The sequence below is a fragment of the Pyxicephalus adspersus genome, chromosome 2, assembly GCF_032062135.1.
Source record: "Pyxicephalus adspersus chromosome 2, UCB_Pads_2.0, whole genome shotgun sequence".
NCBI classification, from domain to species: domain Eukaryota; kingdom Metazoa; phylum Chordata; class Amphibia; order Anura; family Pyxicephalidae; genus Pyxicephalus; species Pyxicephalus adspersus.
In genome coordinates, this window is record NC_092859.1 from 157,235,115 (window position 1) to 157,252,311 (window position 17,197).

At 40.0% G+C, this 17,197-nt stretch overlaps 1 protein-coding gene across 4 annotated transcripts in view; it reads left to right on the forward strand.

Moving 5' to 3' along the window:
- Positions 1-12,045, forward strand: part of LRRTM4 (leucine rich repeat transmembrane neuronal 4) — a 472,043-nt gene extending 459,998 nt beyond the window's left edge. For 2 of the 4 annotated variants that reach the window (XM_072402845.1, XM_072402847.1), the window contains one exon: positions 10,857-10,988. Coding sequence is in view for 2 of the 4 variants with exons in the window: in XM_072402843.1 (XP_072258944.1) it covers positions 10,857-11,081 (225 nt within the window). In the remaining 2 variants the exon portion in view is untranslated. Of the gene's footprint in view, positions 1-10,856 lie in introns of all 4 variants that reach the window. The other 2 variants (XM_072402843.1, XM_072402846.1) reach the window with 2 other exon arrangements.
- The last annotated feature ends 5,152 nt before the right edge of the window (positions 12,046-17,197 follow it).

The following is a 17,197-nucleotide window of genomic DNA, read 5'->3' on the forward strand; positions in this document are numbered from 1 at the left end:
GGCTCAAATCGTCAAAACGTGGTTCAAAGAACATTAGACATCATTGCCCCCCATGAACTGACCACCACAGAGCCCAGACCTGAACCCCATGGAGAATCTTTGTGATGAACTTGAGAAGACTTTATGCAGCGCTCCAACTTTGTCATCATCAATACAAGATCTTGGAGGAAAATCAATGCAACTCTGCATAGAAATACTTGTTGTGTCATTGCAAAATTTTATCAAAGCCATACCAATGGTGAATGGGAGCCGTTATAAAAGCTAAAGGCGGCACAATGAAATAATAAAGCGTGTGACTTACCTTGGCCATGGCTGTATATCCTTTGTCATTGCTTAGTGTAGCACAGGTTTCATTGAGTAAATAACCATTAGGAGGGAGCACTGATTGTCTGGGGTGCTTAATAGTGAAACCCTGGAGCTTATTTCCTAACTGGTATGAATGGAACATGTTATAAAGCAATCATGTTTGTACCATTTAATCACAGCCACAGCCAATATGTAGGCTGAGCCTGTGCTACATGGTGCGGAGAGGCTACAGAATCCGAGTATGCCCCGTAAACACGGTTGATTACATTAATGAATGAATCACCGTTTGTGTCTCAAATTAAGCATTCGCCCCATTAACTCTGATTGTGTGAACTAAGCTCTAGCCTCGTCACTCTGGCCTGTGCTGTATGGACAGTTTCATCTGTTGCCATTAACCTATGCAGTACTTAGAATTTTCTTCCCACAATTTGCTAAATCCACAACTTTCATATCTTTATTAGAATGAACTAAATAAAATGGTTCTAATAGCAATACTGCAATGCAAAGCAACCTATTGGTATTCACATTACAATACATTGCATATATTGGCCTTGGCACATTAATTACCCCGTTGAGTCCATGTTTACCTTTTCAATAAAAAAAGTGCATTTATCATTTAAGACTTCAAGCTGCTGAATTGTAAATGTCAGCCTCAATCTTTTGTAGAAAAGTAAGTAGCTTCCAGCTGCATGGGCTGTGTGGAAATGGGAAAATGCTCACTCTTTAGAAGTTGCGGGTGGCAATCTGGCCATTATTCACTAGGAGCCGGGCTGACACAGTTGCTGCCCCTTCCCAACCTTCCACCTCGGAGTACACCGCCACCCGTTTCTTTTGGAGTGCCAGAGACATCAACAATGCTCAGGCTCCATAAAGTCTGGGCGGGTGAAAAACAACTTTCTTCTATAAAAAAACTGCAGCTTGACATTAAAGTTTGGTAGAGTATTGCAAGCTTGCAGTTTGATATAACTATTTCTATCCTTTAGAATGGGCTTATTCTGTTGTGATGTGGCAGCACGTGCGTTCCACAATGCATAACAACTTACATTTTGCGTGCTGATGTGCTGTGATTTCATTCATTTTTAATGGCTCCCCAAGGCACCTTGCCAACAGACATTTATTGCTTCACACCACAATACACGACAATGCACTACTGATGTATTTGATATTTAATTAAATTATTATTCCTTCCAATTAAAGCTACTTTGTACTTGTTACTGATTCTCTCTGCATAGGGATTGTGTCTACATTATATATGTAATGTGTTCCCTTTCTTTTTTATTGTACACACATTAGTGGGTCTGTCCTTTCGTATTCTACAGATTCCAGGGTATACATTGCACTGCACCACAAATTGTAATAATATATATCTAGGTGTGAAAGGAAAAACATGCAAACCTACAAATACCTAATTCTGCTTTAGGCTCCTCTCATGTTTGTGCATGCTAGTAATACATATGCAGCATTATTTGCCCACATATTACACTGAAAAACCTTAAAGTGGCCTGCAACACACCTAGGTTGCTACAATGTACAATGTTTTGTTCACATCTGTGCTGCAAGTGTGTTACATCATATGTGTGCTGCATGACCAGTGCAGCCCCGAGGCCCCAGGTTTTTCCACGACCCCTCCTGGCTGTCCAGACTCCTCCCCTTTTTTATCACCCCTCAATAATGCCCTCCTCCACAAATAATTTAACCAAATTAAACATAACTTAACCAACCAAAGTACAACAAACATTACTTCCTGGCTGCAGCTTCTGGAAGACTCTACCAATAACAAAATAGTAAGCTTCGGCCCCTTAAGTCTGCTATAGATTGTTATTTTTGGACTCCAGTCACCATCCCTACACAGACCCTTCCAGGGCTTAACCCAAACTTTCCTTTTACTACTCACTTTCAAATTCAGAAGACTCCATATTAAAGATTTGGCCACACTACTTCTCAATACCACCAAAACACACTGCCTTCTAGAAAACTCAGCTGCCTCAACAATAATGCCTAATAACAAGCCAAAAAAACCCAAAAAACAATAAAACGGTGAAGTGTGGGTGGGAAATTTTCTTGGCCCTGCCTGCTTGTCACCTTCCCCCAGTCCTAACTCCTGGACTTTTTGTCCACTCCACATTTTACCCACCCCCTAGCCAATTAGCTCTTTTTCCCATCAGACCCTTCTCTAACCCTTAACTACCTGGCTCCCTTGCAGGGGTGTGGTCGTAAAAAAAAGAAAAGGGGGCACAGTACTATCCACGGCGTGCACACATGCGCATCATTGTTATGTAAACATACCCGCCCCCATACACCCCTCCTATGTGTCACTCAAAGGGGAAGAAACTTCCCCGAGAGTGACATCATGATACCAGAACCTGCCCACTTTGTAGGAGTTGTGTTTCATATGGGAGACATGGACCTCCACTCTGACCAGTGTGCACGGGGTCTTTTTCCTGACCCCACCGGGGGGCAGGCCGACCACAGCCGTGGACCACCAAAGTTTTATTTGCAAAATAAGAGACATGCCCATTCCCGAAAAAAGTGAAAACACGCCGTTCACACCCATGCCCGCCCCACTATACCCCTGCTCCCTTGCCATCCTGTCATGGAGCCCCTGCACCTTTTTCCTTTTTCATAGCTGTGGGTCTCTCTGTACATTGGGGTGCAATATGTGAGGTGCTACATGCATTTTATGGCATGTGAACGAAATGCAGAGGTGCAGTGGGAGCCTAATGGCCCTTCAGAACTGTGGTAAGCCGTATGGTTTTCCTGCAGTTTCTACCATGATCCAAACTATTTCTATTCATACGATCGCTGCAGATTGCAGCAAGGTTTCCCAATAGCGACAAGTTGCTTTTGTCTGCACAGTTGCTGTTGTTGTAAGATTTTCTCCACAGCTGCAGAAAATGTGGTTAGTTGTGGTGCAGTTGGCTATCTGCCTGGGAGTAGCCAATCCTGCAGTTTTTCACTGTAGGGGTGAATGTACCTTGAATGTGGACACAATAGGAATAAAGGTTATTCACTTGGTTGGTGGCTAATGGAACTGATTTTGATAAAATTTATCTTTAAGGTGAATGATTCCCTTGCAATAGATAATAAACTTAGCTTAATGAATATGTTAATGATTCACTTACCTGCATGTAGGGGAATGTAAATAAAGCTTCATCTCATTTACTAAGCTAAGTGAAATGTCTCTTACAAGAGGTGCAAGTCACTTTACTTTTCAATATTATCATCAACGTTATTATATTTATTATTATTACCAGTATTTATAAAGCGCCAACATGTTACACAGCGCTGTACAATAAATAGGGGGGGCAAATAACAGACAGATACAGACCATGACACAGAGGGAGGAGAGGACCCTGCCCCAATCTTTAAACAAATCAACCCCATTGATACAATTTGTGTCTTCTTTAAGGATGTTGCTGCCATGCTGCACAGAAACACAGATGGGCTGTAGAAAAGAAAGAAAGAAAAGAAAAAGGAATCTGCACTCGCTATTGTGTCTGGAAGAAGGATTTTCCTTTTTACCTGAAGTGTCTTTTAACATTTCCTTTATGCCGTGACCCCGGGATCCTCTGGTGTCTTCAAGTATTCCCGTCCTCCGTTCATTATTTCACACTATTCTAGATTGTGGCTACAGAAGGAAATGATTACTAATCATCTCTGACTATTTTTTGGAGAAAGACGTAATAATAGGCCATTGTCTAAACTTTCTGGATAATAGATGCATCAATCTGCTCTCATCTCTGGGAAATTAAAAGACCACAAAACTCCAACACTTATTGTATAATTCTGCCAAGTCTGAATGTATCCTTAGAGGAAATTCGGCACCGCTGGAACCTTTCTGTCAATTGTTAGGGAGAAGCCAATTAACCTAACTGCATGTTTTTGGGATGTGGGAGGAAACCGGAGTACCCGGAGGAAACCCACGCAGACACGGCGAGAACCTGCAAACTCCATGCAGATAATGTCCTGGCTGGGAATCGAACCTGGGACCTAGTGCTGCACCGGAGTGCTAACCCCTGAGCCACCATGCTGCCCCTTATGTCTGCTGTAGATTGTTATTTTTGGCCTCCAGTCACCATCCCTATACAGACCCTTCCAGGGCTTAACCCAAACTTTCCTTTTACTACTCACTTTCAAATTCAGAAGACTCCATATCGAAGATTTGGTCACACTACTTCGCAATACCACCAAAACACTCTGCCTTCTTGAAAACTCAGCTGCCTCAACAAAATTGCCCAATCACAAGCCAAAAAAACACAAAAAACAATTAAAAGGAGAAGGGTGGGTGGGAAATTTTCTTACTCTGGGCCCTGCCTGCTTGTGAACTCCCCCAAGCCCTAACCCCCTTTACATTACTTTTTGTCCACTCCAAATTTTACCCACCCCCTAGCCAATTAGCTCCTTTTCCCATCAGACCCTTCTCTAACCCTTTATTACCTGGCTCCCTTGCAGGGGTGTGGTCGTAAAAAAAAAGAAAAGGAGGCACGGTACTATCCACGGCGAGCGCGCATGCGCATCATTGTTACCTAAACGTGCCCGCCCCACTACACCCCTCCTGTGTGTCACTAAAAGGGGAAGGAACTTCCCCGAGAGTGAGGTCATGATACCAGAACCTGCCCACTTTGTGCGAGTTGTGTTAAGAGAGCCATCCCGTTCACCGCCCTGAGCCTGCAATTTCATATGGGAGACATGGACCGCGGCTCTGACCAGTGTGCACCCCCCAACGGGGTCTTTTTCCTGACCCCACCGGGGGGTCAGACCGACCACAGCCGCGGACCACCAAAGAATTGATTGCAAAATAAGAGACATGCTCATTCCCGAAAAAAGTGAGAACACGCCGTTCCCACACATGCCCGCCCCACTATACCCCTGCTCCCTTGCCATCCTGTCATGGAGCCCCTGCACCTTTTCCCTTTTTCTTGGCTGTGGGTCTCTCTGTACATTGGGGTGCTAATCAAAATAAATAGCACCAAACATTTGTCAATATGTGAGGTGCTACATGCATTTTACGGCATGTGAACAAAATGCAGAGGTGCTGTTCACTTAGCCAAATGAATATGTTAATGATTCACTTATCTGCATGTAGGGGAATGTAAATAAAAAAAAATTGCAGATGATTAAAAGGTCAGCAGAGCTTCATCTCATTTACTAAGCTAAGTGAAATGTCCCTTGGAAGAGATGCAATTCACTTTGCTTTTAATATTATCATCAATGTTATTTATTATTATTACCAGTATTTATAAAGCGCCAACATGTTACACAGCGCTGTACAATAAATAGGGGTGGCAAATAACAGACAGATACAGACCATGACACAGAGGGAGGACCCTGCCCCAATCTTTAAGCAAATCAACCCCATTGATACAATTTGTGTCTTCTTTAAGGATGTTGCTGCCATGATGCACAGAAACACAGATGGGCTGTAGAAAAGAAAGAAAGAAAAGAAAAAGGAATCTGCACTCGCTATTGTGTCTGGAAGAAGGATTTTCCATTTTACCTGAAGTGTCTTTTAACATTTCCTTTATGCCGTGACCCCGGGCTCCTCTGGTGTCTTCAAGTATTCCCGTCCTCCGTTCATTATTTCACACTATTCTAGATTGTGGCTACAGAAGGAAATGATTACTAATCATCTCTGACTATTTTTTGGAGAAAGACGTAATAATAGGCCATTGTCTAAACTTTCTGGATAATAGATGCATCAATCTGCTCTCATCTCTGGGAAATTAAAAGACCACAAAACTCCAACACTTATTGTATAATTCTGCCAAGTCTGAATGTATCCTTAGAGGAAATTCGGCACCGCTGGAACCTTTCTGTGCAGCGCTCTGGTTGATCACTATGGGATGGTAGAAGGTCAAGTGTTTCGTAGAAGATATTGTCCACCATTATACCATATACGCCATGACTTGTGCCGCCTGGATACTCGCACCACCTTCCCCTGCTGCAACAGTGCCTCCCTCTTTACCCCTCACCCCCCCAAATAAAGACAACACACCAGTTTGGGGTAAAATGGCTTTGCAGCTGTTTATTATATAACACATTTTTTTAACCACAATAAACCAACTTAAATAACCAAATATATATATATATATATATATATATATATATATATAACCATATAACAAGATAACATTATAACAAGATAACAACAAAAAAAATTCCTAACACTGTATCATCAGGTTACTGGTCCTCGAAGGCCCTAATTCCCCCCAGGGAGAAGGGTCTGCCACTGCCATGATATTGTTGCTCCCAGCCAACCTTCACCGCCATATGAACAAATATCAATTCCAACAGCCTACCAACAGCCATTTACCTCTTATTGGCTACACCACTTTCATTTATAGGGCTCCCATACCATAGATGGGTTCAACCAACCTAAACCAAAAACACTGCCCCTGAGGACCTCAAACCGCCAACCCCTAGTAGCAAACCAACTCCTCTATTCTTCTACGACTTATTGGGAACGGGGAACTTTACTCTTCACTTTCCTGATAATAGAGACCCTTTATTTCCTGTTTCCTTACTTTTCCTCTCTCTGCTCTGCACCCCCAAATTCCATACTACCAATTGCCTTTCTCACCTGCCACTCCAGAATATTTCCCCCTTAACGCTTTCAATTCCACTTTTCCCATGCACATAGCCATGCAGGCCCTCTGCCTACTTTCCACTATGTGCAATTAGTTTCCAGGTCTTACTTTATACCATATACAAGAGACCCTGTCATAACAATAGAAAATGTTAATATCTCTCCTGCTATCTGCAACCCTGCCTATTGGCCCCTCCAACAAACCACCATGGCTTTTCTGTCCCATTTAGTGGTGTAGGGTCCACTGCAGAAAGCAATGAGTGCTGCAGGAGACATAGAAGACACTCGCAATTTCTCCACACCAGTGGTATGGTTTGCAGAAGAGAAAAGTACTTACTTTATAGGCGAATCAGGTGGATATATTTGCATTTTTGGGGAGATACATTTTTGGGGAGATAAGTGTGATATCAGTTTTATTTCTGATAGGCACCAACCATTGGAAATACTGCCTGCTGTGTACATTAACAACAGGCTAACAGCTGTTATTCTTTTATTTATATGGGGACGACATATTACATAGCACTTTACAAAGTCTATGATCATGTCACTAACTGTCCCTCAAAGGGGCTCCAAATCTACAAAAATGTCCCTACCATAGTCATTAACACAGTCTAAGGTCATTTTCTGAGAGCCAGTAATCCTAATTGCATGTTTTTGCGATGTGGGAGGAAACCAGAGTGCCTGGAGGAATCCCATGCAAACATGAGGAGAACCTGTACATTCTTTGAAGATTCAAACCTGTGCCAGGCACTGAGCAAACCGTGCTGGTAGCCAATGGAACCATCTGCTGTAGGTTCATTGGTAAGATACCCAGTGATCGCTGTTCATATTGGTTAGTGGCTGTCAGGGAACTGAAGTTCCACCAATCACAATTTCTGTAAACTATGCATAAATTTGAGCAGAGGAACTGTTCTTCAAGTTGGCATAGTGCCTAGCTTACCATAACATTTATTAATATCATACAATTAAACCATATGTGCATATCATACAGTTCATTTAGCAGTGGCTTAGAAACTACAAATTAGTTAGGAATTAGTAGGAATTAAATGGAAATTGTACTTTTGACTGGCATTGGGAGCTTCAAATCACATTAAGAAAATACCAAGGGGTCTTTTTATAATTCAGTAAATCTGAAATACGCCAAACTCTGGTAAAGAAATTTCCAGGTTCATTGGAATTGCAGTGACCGACTCTCAAACATATTTGGTGAATGTCCTATTCAGAACCACAAGTTTACAGCAGTCTTGTAATAGCAGTAATGGATCCCATTCCACAATATCTGAGCTCTGCCCCCTCTTTGAAACCTGTAAAAACTCTTCATTAATAAGGTTTACTGGCACCCAAAACTCTTCGGCATTATTTTCTCGGATCTTACTAAATTATTATTAAGATATGAATGTATTTCCTCTTCTCGCAGTTTGAGGCGTTTGCTAATTTGAAAAATGGACAGGGATCTGTTTGGAAAAGATAAGGAAGTTGTGAAAGGAAGTATTTAAATATTGGAATTAGGCTTAGCACCAATGAGAAGCAAGGATGAAGGTGTACAGCTTTACTGATGGCATGCATTCGTTATATAAACCGATCACAATGTGCAACAAACATTTCAGTGTCTAGAAGAGTTCTATGAGCACGTGATGTACAAGGTTATGGGCTTTTATACTGGTAATGGAACTGGTCAGGGTTTTTTTTCAAATTCTTCATTTTTTAATTATGTTTATTTTATTTATTATTTTTTTAATATCACACATTCATATTGCTTTCAGCATTTGGAAACCATTAATGCACGTTGGTTTTGTTGCTGTTTTTGGAGTTGTTGGGGAAACAGGAGAGTCCAGAGAATAACCATATAAACACACGAAAACGTGAAAACTGTGCAGTGTTAAGGTGGAATGATTTTAAAGCAAATCTATAAAACATGCTGTCCATCATTAAAGAGATTTTCCCTCATTTGAAACCAATTTCTTTACTTTTAAATTACATACAAATATTTAAAAATTAAAATTAGTAAATGTAATATTTCTAAAGAACAAGTATTAAGGGAAAAAAAATGTTATATGACCATTACAGTAATAGCTCCCTTTGGCCAAACATCTTTGTTATAGTATACCGTCAAAACATGAGCTAAATAAAACAATATAATTTGTATATTCCCAACTCCTTCATTCTCATGACCTGTTAGGTCATCAACAATGACAATTTTCCTCTTATCAGGTCACTCCAACCAAAACAAAGATGTTCACACAAAACCACATATAGATACAATATTCAGTTTTCCATATTTTCTATTTATTTTGCTGAAAAAAATGAACTTTTGGGTAGCTCTCCAGTGGTAGCCCCAGATATCCCCACCATTTCTGCTACCCCTGCTACACTTACCTATGTGACATAACTGGACCAATCAGCAATTTCATATGGGTGGGGGGGTTATAGCCCAGTTTATCTTGTCAGCTTAAAAAATAACTTTTTTTTATTCCCAGTGGCTGAATGGAGTTGTTTGGGGGGTAAAAGAGTTTGGGGGTCTATATTGTAAGGGAACCTGATGTTAATGCTTTATAGGCAAAGCACAGAATTCCAATAAGATATTGAAATAAAAGGATCAGTATGCCAACCAAGCAATGGTAGCCTGTATATTTTTACTATCATAGGCTTCCCCTAAGAGAACAGATCCATAATACCCTATAGTACATATATTGAATTCTATAGCGTGCAAAGAAATCTACCACCGCCATGCAATGATCGGAGCAAACACCCAAAATTACTATTCAGTTTTTTTAAAATGGCAGTGTAGTTAGATGATGGGGGGATCTGACGTGTTTTTGTTTAAATATATATATCGTGCCGGAATTTGTGTGTGCCGTGTGCATAAAATGGATTGGATTTGAGTACTTGCAAACAATACATGATAACATATGATCTTTGTATGTGCTCTCTATAATAAGTCTATGGAGGTTTTTTACTCTCTACCTGCCAAAGCTGTGAAATTGGTTAACAAGACAAAATGAGGGTGAATCCTGGATAATTAGCTGCATTCTAGCATGATATTCTTATTGTTGAGTTAATTACACTGGATTATTCTTATCGTTTCAAAACATGTAACTGGTGCACCCAACATGTGATATTTCATAATCTTCATAAGGCCGAACAACGAGTTATCACTTTTCTTTCTGGGAAAAATTGGAATATTCCAACAGCTTCCACTATATATATATATATATATATATATATATCTTTGGACATTTCTGTTTTGTTAAAGACTGTCAAATGTCAAACACAATGTGTCTATGTTTTTAGAATATTCCACATTTTTTCTATTATTAATATTAATTCCGATGATTGGTTGTGTTTGAAGTGGAATTGTTACCAAGAAGAGAAGCTTTGGCAGCTTTTTGTTAACTAGATAAAGTAGAATGTCTTTAACTAAGTTTGTCAGAGCTTGATTTTATATAATAATGTACAGCAATATACATACTGCGGTTGCGATAGTATTAAATAATAATTTGGAGTCGCTAGGCACAGTACTGGGTTTAGGAGAACTCAGTGAAGAAATATTAAAAGAAGTGTTTCTATCTGCTCTTCAATGTGTTCTTGCTTACTTGTGAAAGCTTCAATTTAAAGAGTCCAGTGGCAGATCTAACTATTCAGTGTCTTATTGAATGGGTATTAAGAGCACCCGCAGTTATATTGGTGTCCCACCCATGAGCATTACAAGGTGCTCTAACTGCCTTTGCGATATTCTCTGCTTGAAGAAAGCAGCACAAATAGTTGATATGTCATTGGTATCTATATAAAACCTTGTAGTTGAAATGGGAACTCCAGCTGTGACCTACCATATGGAGAACTGACTAGTTGCCTTGTTGTTTTTGAAAGTCTAAAATCAATCTTGGGTTGACACTTTAATGAATGTAAATGATATGCCATCTTTTCATGGAACCTATGTCTAATTTATTCTTTTTTGTTTCTCTAGATTCCACGGCACATGAAGACCCTACCATATTATACCTATGACCAGCCAATGGTTGGATATTGCCAGACCCACAAGACCCTCCTTGTAAATAAGGGCTTTGATGGGACATCTCGAGAGCAAAGAGAAACCACCAACCTAGAGCTTAGTAGGGACCAGAGCTACATCTCAACAATAGCTCGCTCAGCAGCACCTGCCATATACATTGAGAGGATACCAAACCAATAACATCGGGAGTCTTGGATTGTGACATTTGGAAGAAGCTCATAGAGGACCTATAAAGATCAAAGCTGATAGGAGCACCTTGTAAATGCTATGTGCTCTCACAATAAACAAAAAATTAAAAAAAATTAATACACTAAGCCAAACAGCTTCAGCATGGGACCCGTTTCAGCCTTCAGGGCCATGGAACTTGAAACAATGATTTGAGAAAAGCAAAGGCGTTTATCTTGGCTTTAAAGGATTATGTAAACCCTACTGGTGTATAAAAAAAATAAATTTAAATAAAATAGAACACAAAACTGGATCCACCTAAGGGATTTCTTAACTAGTTTTGGATCCACTCCAGCTGCATACGGGAGTTTAATCTGCTTGTACATTTGGTTTCCTATTTTCTACACGTTGCATGGTTCCAATACAGATGAACCAAACATGGGAGACTGTTGGGATTTTGGGGTTAGGGAATGCTTATTGTTTCATGTTGAATAACCCAGTGGATCTCTTTGAACTGTGTTTCTTTCCTGTTTTCCTGTTAGAAAGGTTTGCGTTTTTTCAGACTGCCAGACACAGGGGGGGGGGGGGTGCAGTATTTAGGAAAGATCAAACTCAATAAAAGTATCAATGGCGGCTTAGAGTCATGAAAGATCTACAGAACAGGCAGGCACATATAGGGAATATTGTTCCCAGATTGATTTGGATTTTATTGACAAACACAGTCTCAAATCACAAAAGAAAGTATCAATTGTTTTTTTTTTATTACTATTATGATCAGTTATAGCTTTTGTGTAGTTTTTATCAATAAAAAGTATAAAACATGAAGAATTCAGTGTTCTGCTCTCTAAAGTGTATGTTGAATGTTTTTTTATCTATTGGTTCCACTTGTATGCACTTGAATAGATCAATCTTTCATGAAGGTATTTTGTTTCAGAGGATGGCTTTTGGGTACATGGAACTCATCTTGCCTCTTGGCTTCTGGAAACCACCGATGGCTTCACAGTTTCTGGTGCATTGATGGCAGCAAAAATTACTTTTAGGTTCAATGTTCATGGGCTTTTGTGTGCATCAAAACTGCTTCTCTCCCAATACAAATCTTTTGGAATGCAGAATTAGGTAAAATAGGTTAAATGTAGGTCAGATGGAGGTCAATTGATGATGAATTTCAACTGTAATGAATTCTGCATGATCTCAGCAGTGTCTCATGGTAATATTTAAAGCCATCAATATTAGCTGATTGAAGCCTGTTACAAGGATCCTTACTAGAGGACTGGGGAAGGGCAAAGCATCGCAAGGTAGCATTTTCTAATAACAAAATATAATTCAATTGACACATTGTAGCACATATTTAATAAAAAAGGGGGCAATCTGTGTGATAAATTGTAGGACAGTTTCACTTCATGAACACAGGAAGTATATTTGAATTGGATGGAATTCGATGGGCCAAAAACTGAAGATAACTATGAAATGAAGCTGCCATTCTTCCAGTGCTCCCCAGGTGCCCCAAAATACTAATATCACAAATTGTCTTTACCCCTCCCAACACCTATGAACCACTATTGGTCCATCGTTAGGATAGACACCATTAATAATCAGCTGGGAAGCTTAGAAGAAAGAACATACGTCTCTATTGAGAACTCCATGGGCCTTTGTGCTGCCTGGGAAAACAACTAGGCACATAAAAGACCAACATTACATGGCTGAATTTAGTTTAAAGCATTGAAAATTTCAATCTTGATAATAAGAGAAATATATTAAATGGATGTTTATATGAGCTAATAACATTTACATCTAAGTGGGTTCTTTGTACAGTGACCATTTTCTGAATTACATAAGTACAGCCATGGTATAAACCAGTTCTCAACCGTTGTAACATGGGCGAGCCCTTGAAATAACTTTCAGGTCCTAGGGAACCTGTATAATTAATATATACACAATTCACAGTATATTTCCATGGTGGCCAGTGAGGAGAATGTCCCTTACATTGCTGACCAGTGGGAAAAATGTTCCTCTTACAGATCATTGTTTTCAGTTGACGTGCAAGACACAAACTGCTCATTGCACAAGGAACATCTGGCAACCCCTGGAGGAACCAGAGTTAAGAAACACTTATATAAACCTTCATAGTATCAATGCCCTTCTTCATTTATACAGCATAGCTGATGTCTAGCAGACACTGGTCTCCCATACCCCCATACGACCTCTTCTGGAGCCACTTTAGATTCCCAGGTGTCCAATATACCATATATTGCAATTGGTAAAAAAAATCTCATTAGAAAATGTTAGGGCCACTTTGTAATGTGAAACTGCAAATCCATTTCAAACACAAAGGCTTATTTCTTGAAATGTGTATCATTATACTAAAAGAACATCTGATGGATTCCTAAAAGAAAGTTTGTTTCTAATTCTTATTATATGCTATCTTCCTTTTTATTTGTGAAATGGAGGATTTACAAGAACATTAAATGGAGAATATACTTCTCAGCTCTTTTAAACGTGTTTTATTGTTGTCTGCACCCATGTTGGAGAGTTTTCCTTATGTCCCAAGTAACTGACCACTATCAGTAAGACAAAAAAAGAGATAATATTCTCCACAATAGAAAGAAACGGGCCTGTTAATCAAAGGGCCAAACTTCCAGTTTCCCTGAAAAATTTGTGATATTGGCATAATAATGCCCATTTCTTTTGTCTACATTTATCAAAGTACCAATGCCCTGAAAAATTGCAACTTTTCAACCGGATTGACAGTCCTATAATTGCCAATATTTATCACCACTATAGTCCAATTTACTATATGTACAAAGTGGAGGTAAACCTAATAACCATTGTATAAAGAACGTATACCATACTGCACAGTGAGTCGATGAGCCGTGTTCTACTACTTTTTAAAGCTGCAATCCTAGCTAGAACTAATGATGATCAATTACTAATTAACTATAAAAATGCACAGAGCTTCCAATTGCCACCTTATAGATAATAAAGTATCTCTGTTCTCCACTTTTAGAAGCCTGATTGCCTTGTAACAAAACCTGTTCTTTTTTAAATAGGGAATTATATAAAAAAATAAAGGTAAAATTATGTCCATTATTGGCTCAATTTGTATAATAAAAATCCAAGCTTTCATGATTGCATAGATCGAATTTCTTGCAGTTTTGAAGCAAGCAAATGTTTGTTTTCTTTGGGTGGGCACTGCTAATACATTTATGTGTCTAATTATCTAAATACCTCATATACTCCAGTATGGAAGATGTGGTGTATAAGACTTGGTCTCCCACCAGTTCATTTGTCACTACCTACCAGCCAGTTATTCTTTATTGTATAGACTATTGTTACACTAACAATGGTGTTTGTAGACAATTAGGAACCATTTTCCTGTGAGGCCAGTACATTAAAGGCAGACTCCATGGATGGTGGCATGACTGGTGGATTTGAGAATTTGTGCCCTTACCAATGCTTCCACATAGACACCATGACATGGATTAAGAATACAATTTTACCAATAAAAGATAATAAAAATTAAAATAAATGCTTCCAATAAATAATTATATTGCTATTGTATACATGGAGGGGGTTTCGCTGTTGATTTTGTTAACCTAAAGGGGCGTAAGTAAAATCTATTGTTCTCCTCAGACACACTGCACTGGTTCTAGAACAGCTCCAACTGATTATTTCTACTTTATCAAGGGATCAATCAGTCAGTAAAACAAGGAACACTAAAAAGAAGGAGCAGAATACTACCTCATTGGCCCATCATGTCATCATCCTACCAGAGAACCACTAATCTGCCAAGCTGCAACGACAAACCTTGAATTAGATCTATCCTACAAAGTACCCTAAGGGTTGTTGGGTGAATCAGCTTTCTTCTCTCATCCATCCTTTGAGAGTGATATCCCACCAATTTTAGCAGCTCTTCCTTGTGGCTCCTCCATAACATTTGACCCCTTAACTCCAATCAGTCAAGACCTCACACTTCTTACTCTGTCATTCATTTAAGTTTAATTGTTTTCTGGAGACAAGTTGCTTCCACAGTCATGCCTCCTCCATCAGGTCCCTCTTTACATGGACTCATAGTACTTTGCCGGAGAACAGGAAAAGAAGGAAACTATACTGCATGTTACATGACCGGGGAAAAGGAAGCGTGGGTACTACAACTGGGGGGCAAATGTTTTTTTACTGAAGCTGAACATTTATGCACACAAGTATGCAACAAAAGAAAATCAGTGTTAGGATGCGCTCTTTGGGCCTACAATTCCAGGCGATGCCCCACCGTAGGAGGGCGCGTGCAGCCAATTCCCTCTGGCAGCTGCGCTCGCGGTAGCACAGGGGTTTCAGGATCATTGCTCTGATGGTTGCTGCATCCCTATTCCCCTTGATTGTTGTTCCGTTGCTGACCTTTGTCTGTTCCTGGCAACCCGCTTGAACACTTTGCTTGTGCCTTTCCCTTTGTATCTCCTTTGGTGGACTGAACTCTTGTGTTTGGCTTGTTTTCTGGATTCCCTGGTAATTCTGTACTATGTATCTATGGACTCCGGGTCGGCTGCCAGCCTATCCCCAGACACCATCCCTTGCGCACCAAGTCCTGGGGGCAACGGAGTGCTGGGAGACACAACCAGTCACAACCACTCCCGAAGCTGAGCAGGGGCTGCTATAGGTGAAGACTGCAGCATTAGATTGGGGAACTGATGTCTGGAGAATACTGGTATTGACTATGGCCTTACAATCAGAATTCCTTATTCCCAGCTCATAGTTTCAAATACCAAAGCCAGATCCACACCATAACAGCCCTATACCTAACATTATCAGATGGAGACATTATCAGCCTCAACCTACATATCCTTGTTGTGACGGGTTTACTTTTGTAATTTTCCTTGCCAGTTATCATACTAATGGCAGTTCTAGTCACAGCAGACAAAAAACAAAAAAGAAAAAGCATAGCATGACAGTTCTATATCAATAGCCATGAAGTATACGAATTGAAAACCTTGCAGCCTGTAGTGTTTTTATTCAATGGAGTTTAATTCATTCTTAGATGCTCCGACTTGCCAATTGCCTTTGAGCCATTCAAAAGAAAGAAGCCCCAAAATCCTTAGCACCGTCTGCTTTATTTTTTCTCAGGGATAAACAGACGACACACTGGGCAAATTCAATTAAGAATAAACACCTCCGATATTTCAAGTCTATTATTTAGTTCTGTAATACGAAAGCTTTGATGAATATATTAATGCCCTTTAACCCTTCGTAAGGGCTTAAGTACTGTGCTATGAATAAGCAATGACGAATCTTACAGCAAGTCTTCCTTTCACATCCTCCAGACGTAAGAAGTTACGACAGTATTATGAATCTGACCTTCAGAGCACAGGACCCAGAAGAGCAATGTAGTACAGGCTGCAATAATTCTGTCTGTCCCTTGCTCAGCGAGCGGTCTGAGAATATTATTCTACTTTGTATCTGCATAGCATTCTCAATTCCTTCACACCTTCCACAATAATACTTTACATGAGACCATCGGGGGGCAAAGCCTGTTGGAGCATAATGAAGGGGGATTCTGGGAGATTGTAAATTGATTCGGGAAAGGGGGGATGGAGCTGTACAATTACCATGGGTGTCTGCAAATCAGAAGAAGCCATTTAGTTTTATAGCTATTTGTAAACTACTGTCAGCTTTATGTCGCTGTAGGAGAATGCCACAGCAGAATGGAGTGATTCAGTGTGGCAGCATCTTCATTATGATGTGCCACTGGTTCTGCATGGTCATAAGGAATATTGTTCCTGAGGTTATATATTTAAATTGGGTTTGAAACCTTTATTGCAAGCCTGCCAGGCCTTTGCAGGAGCACTCTCCAGCCCTGATTCATCAAGCTTCAAATAACACCTAAAGCTGACATCCAACCAACAAAGCTAACATTTGCTATCTTATAGGAAACATGGAGAAATGTGAATTGTGCCTAACCAATGCATTAAAATATCTACTTTTTGCATGAAGTTTACCCTAAATACCAGTATACCTTTGTCTAGATCAGTGTTTCTCAACCGGGGGTCTGTGTAAACCTAGGGTTCCCCCAGAGGTGGCTAGGGGTTCCTTAAACAATGAGGAGTTTGGGACTCCAAGGTCAATTTAATAGATATCAATGA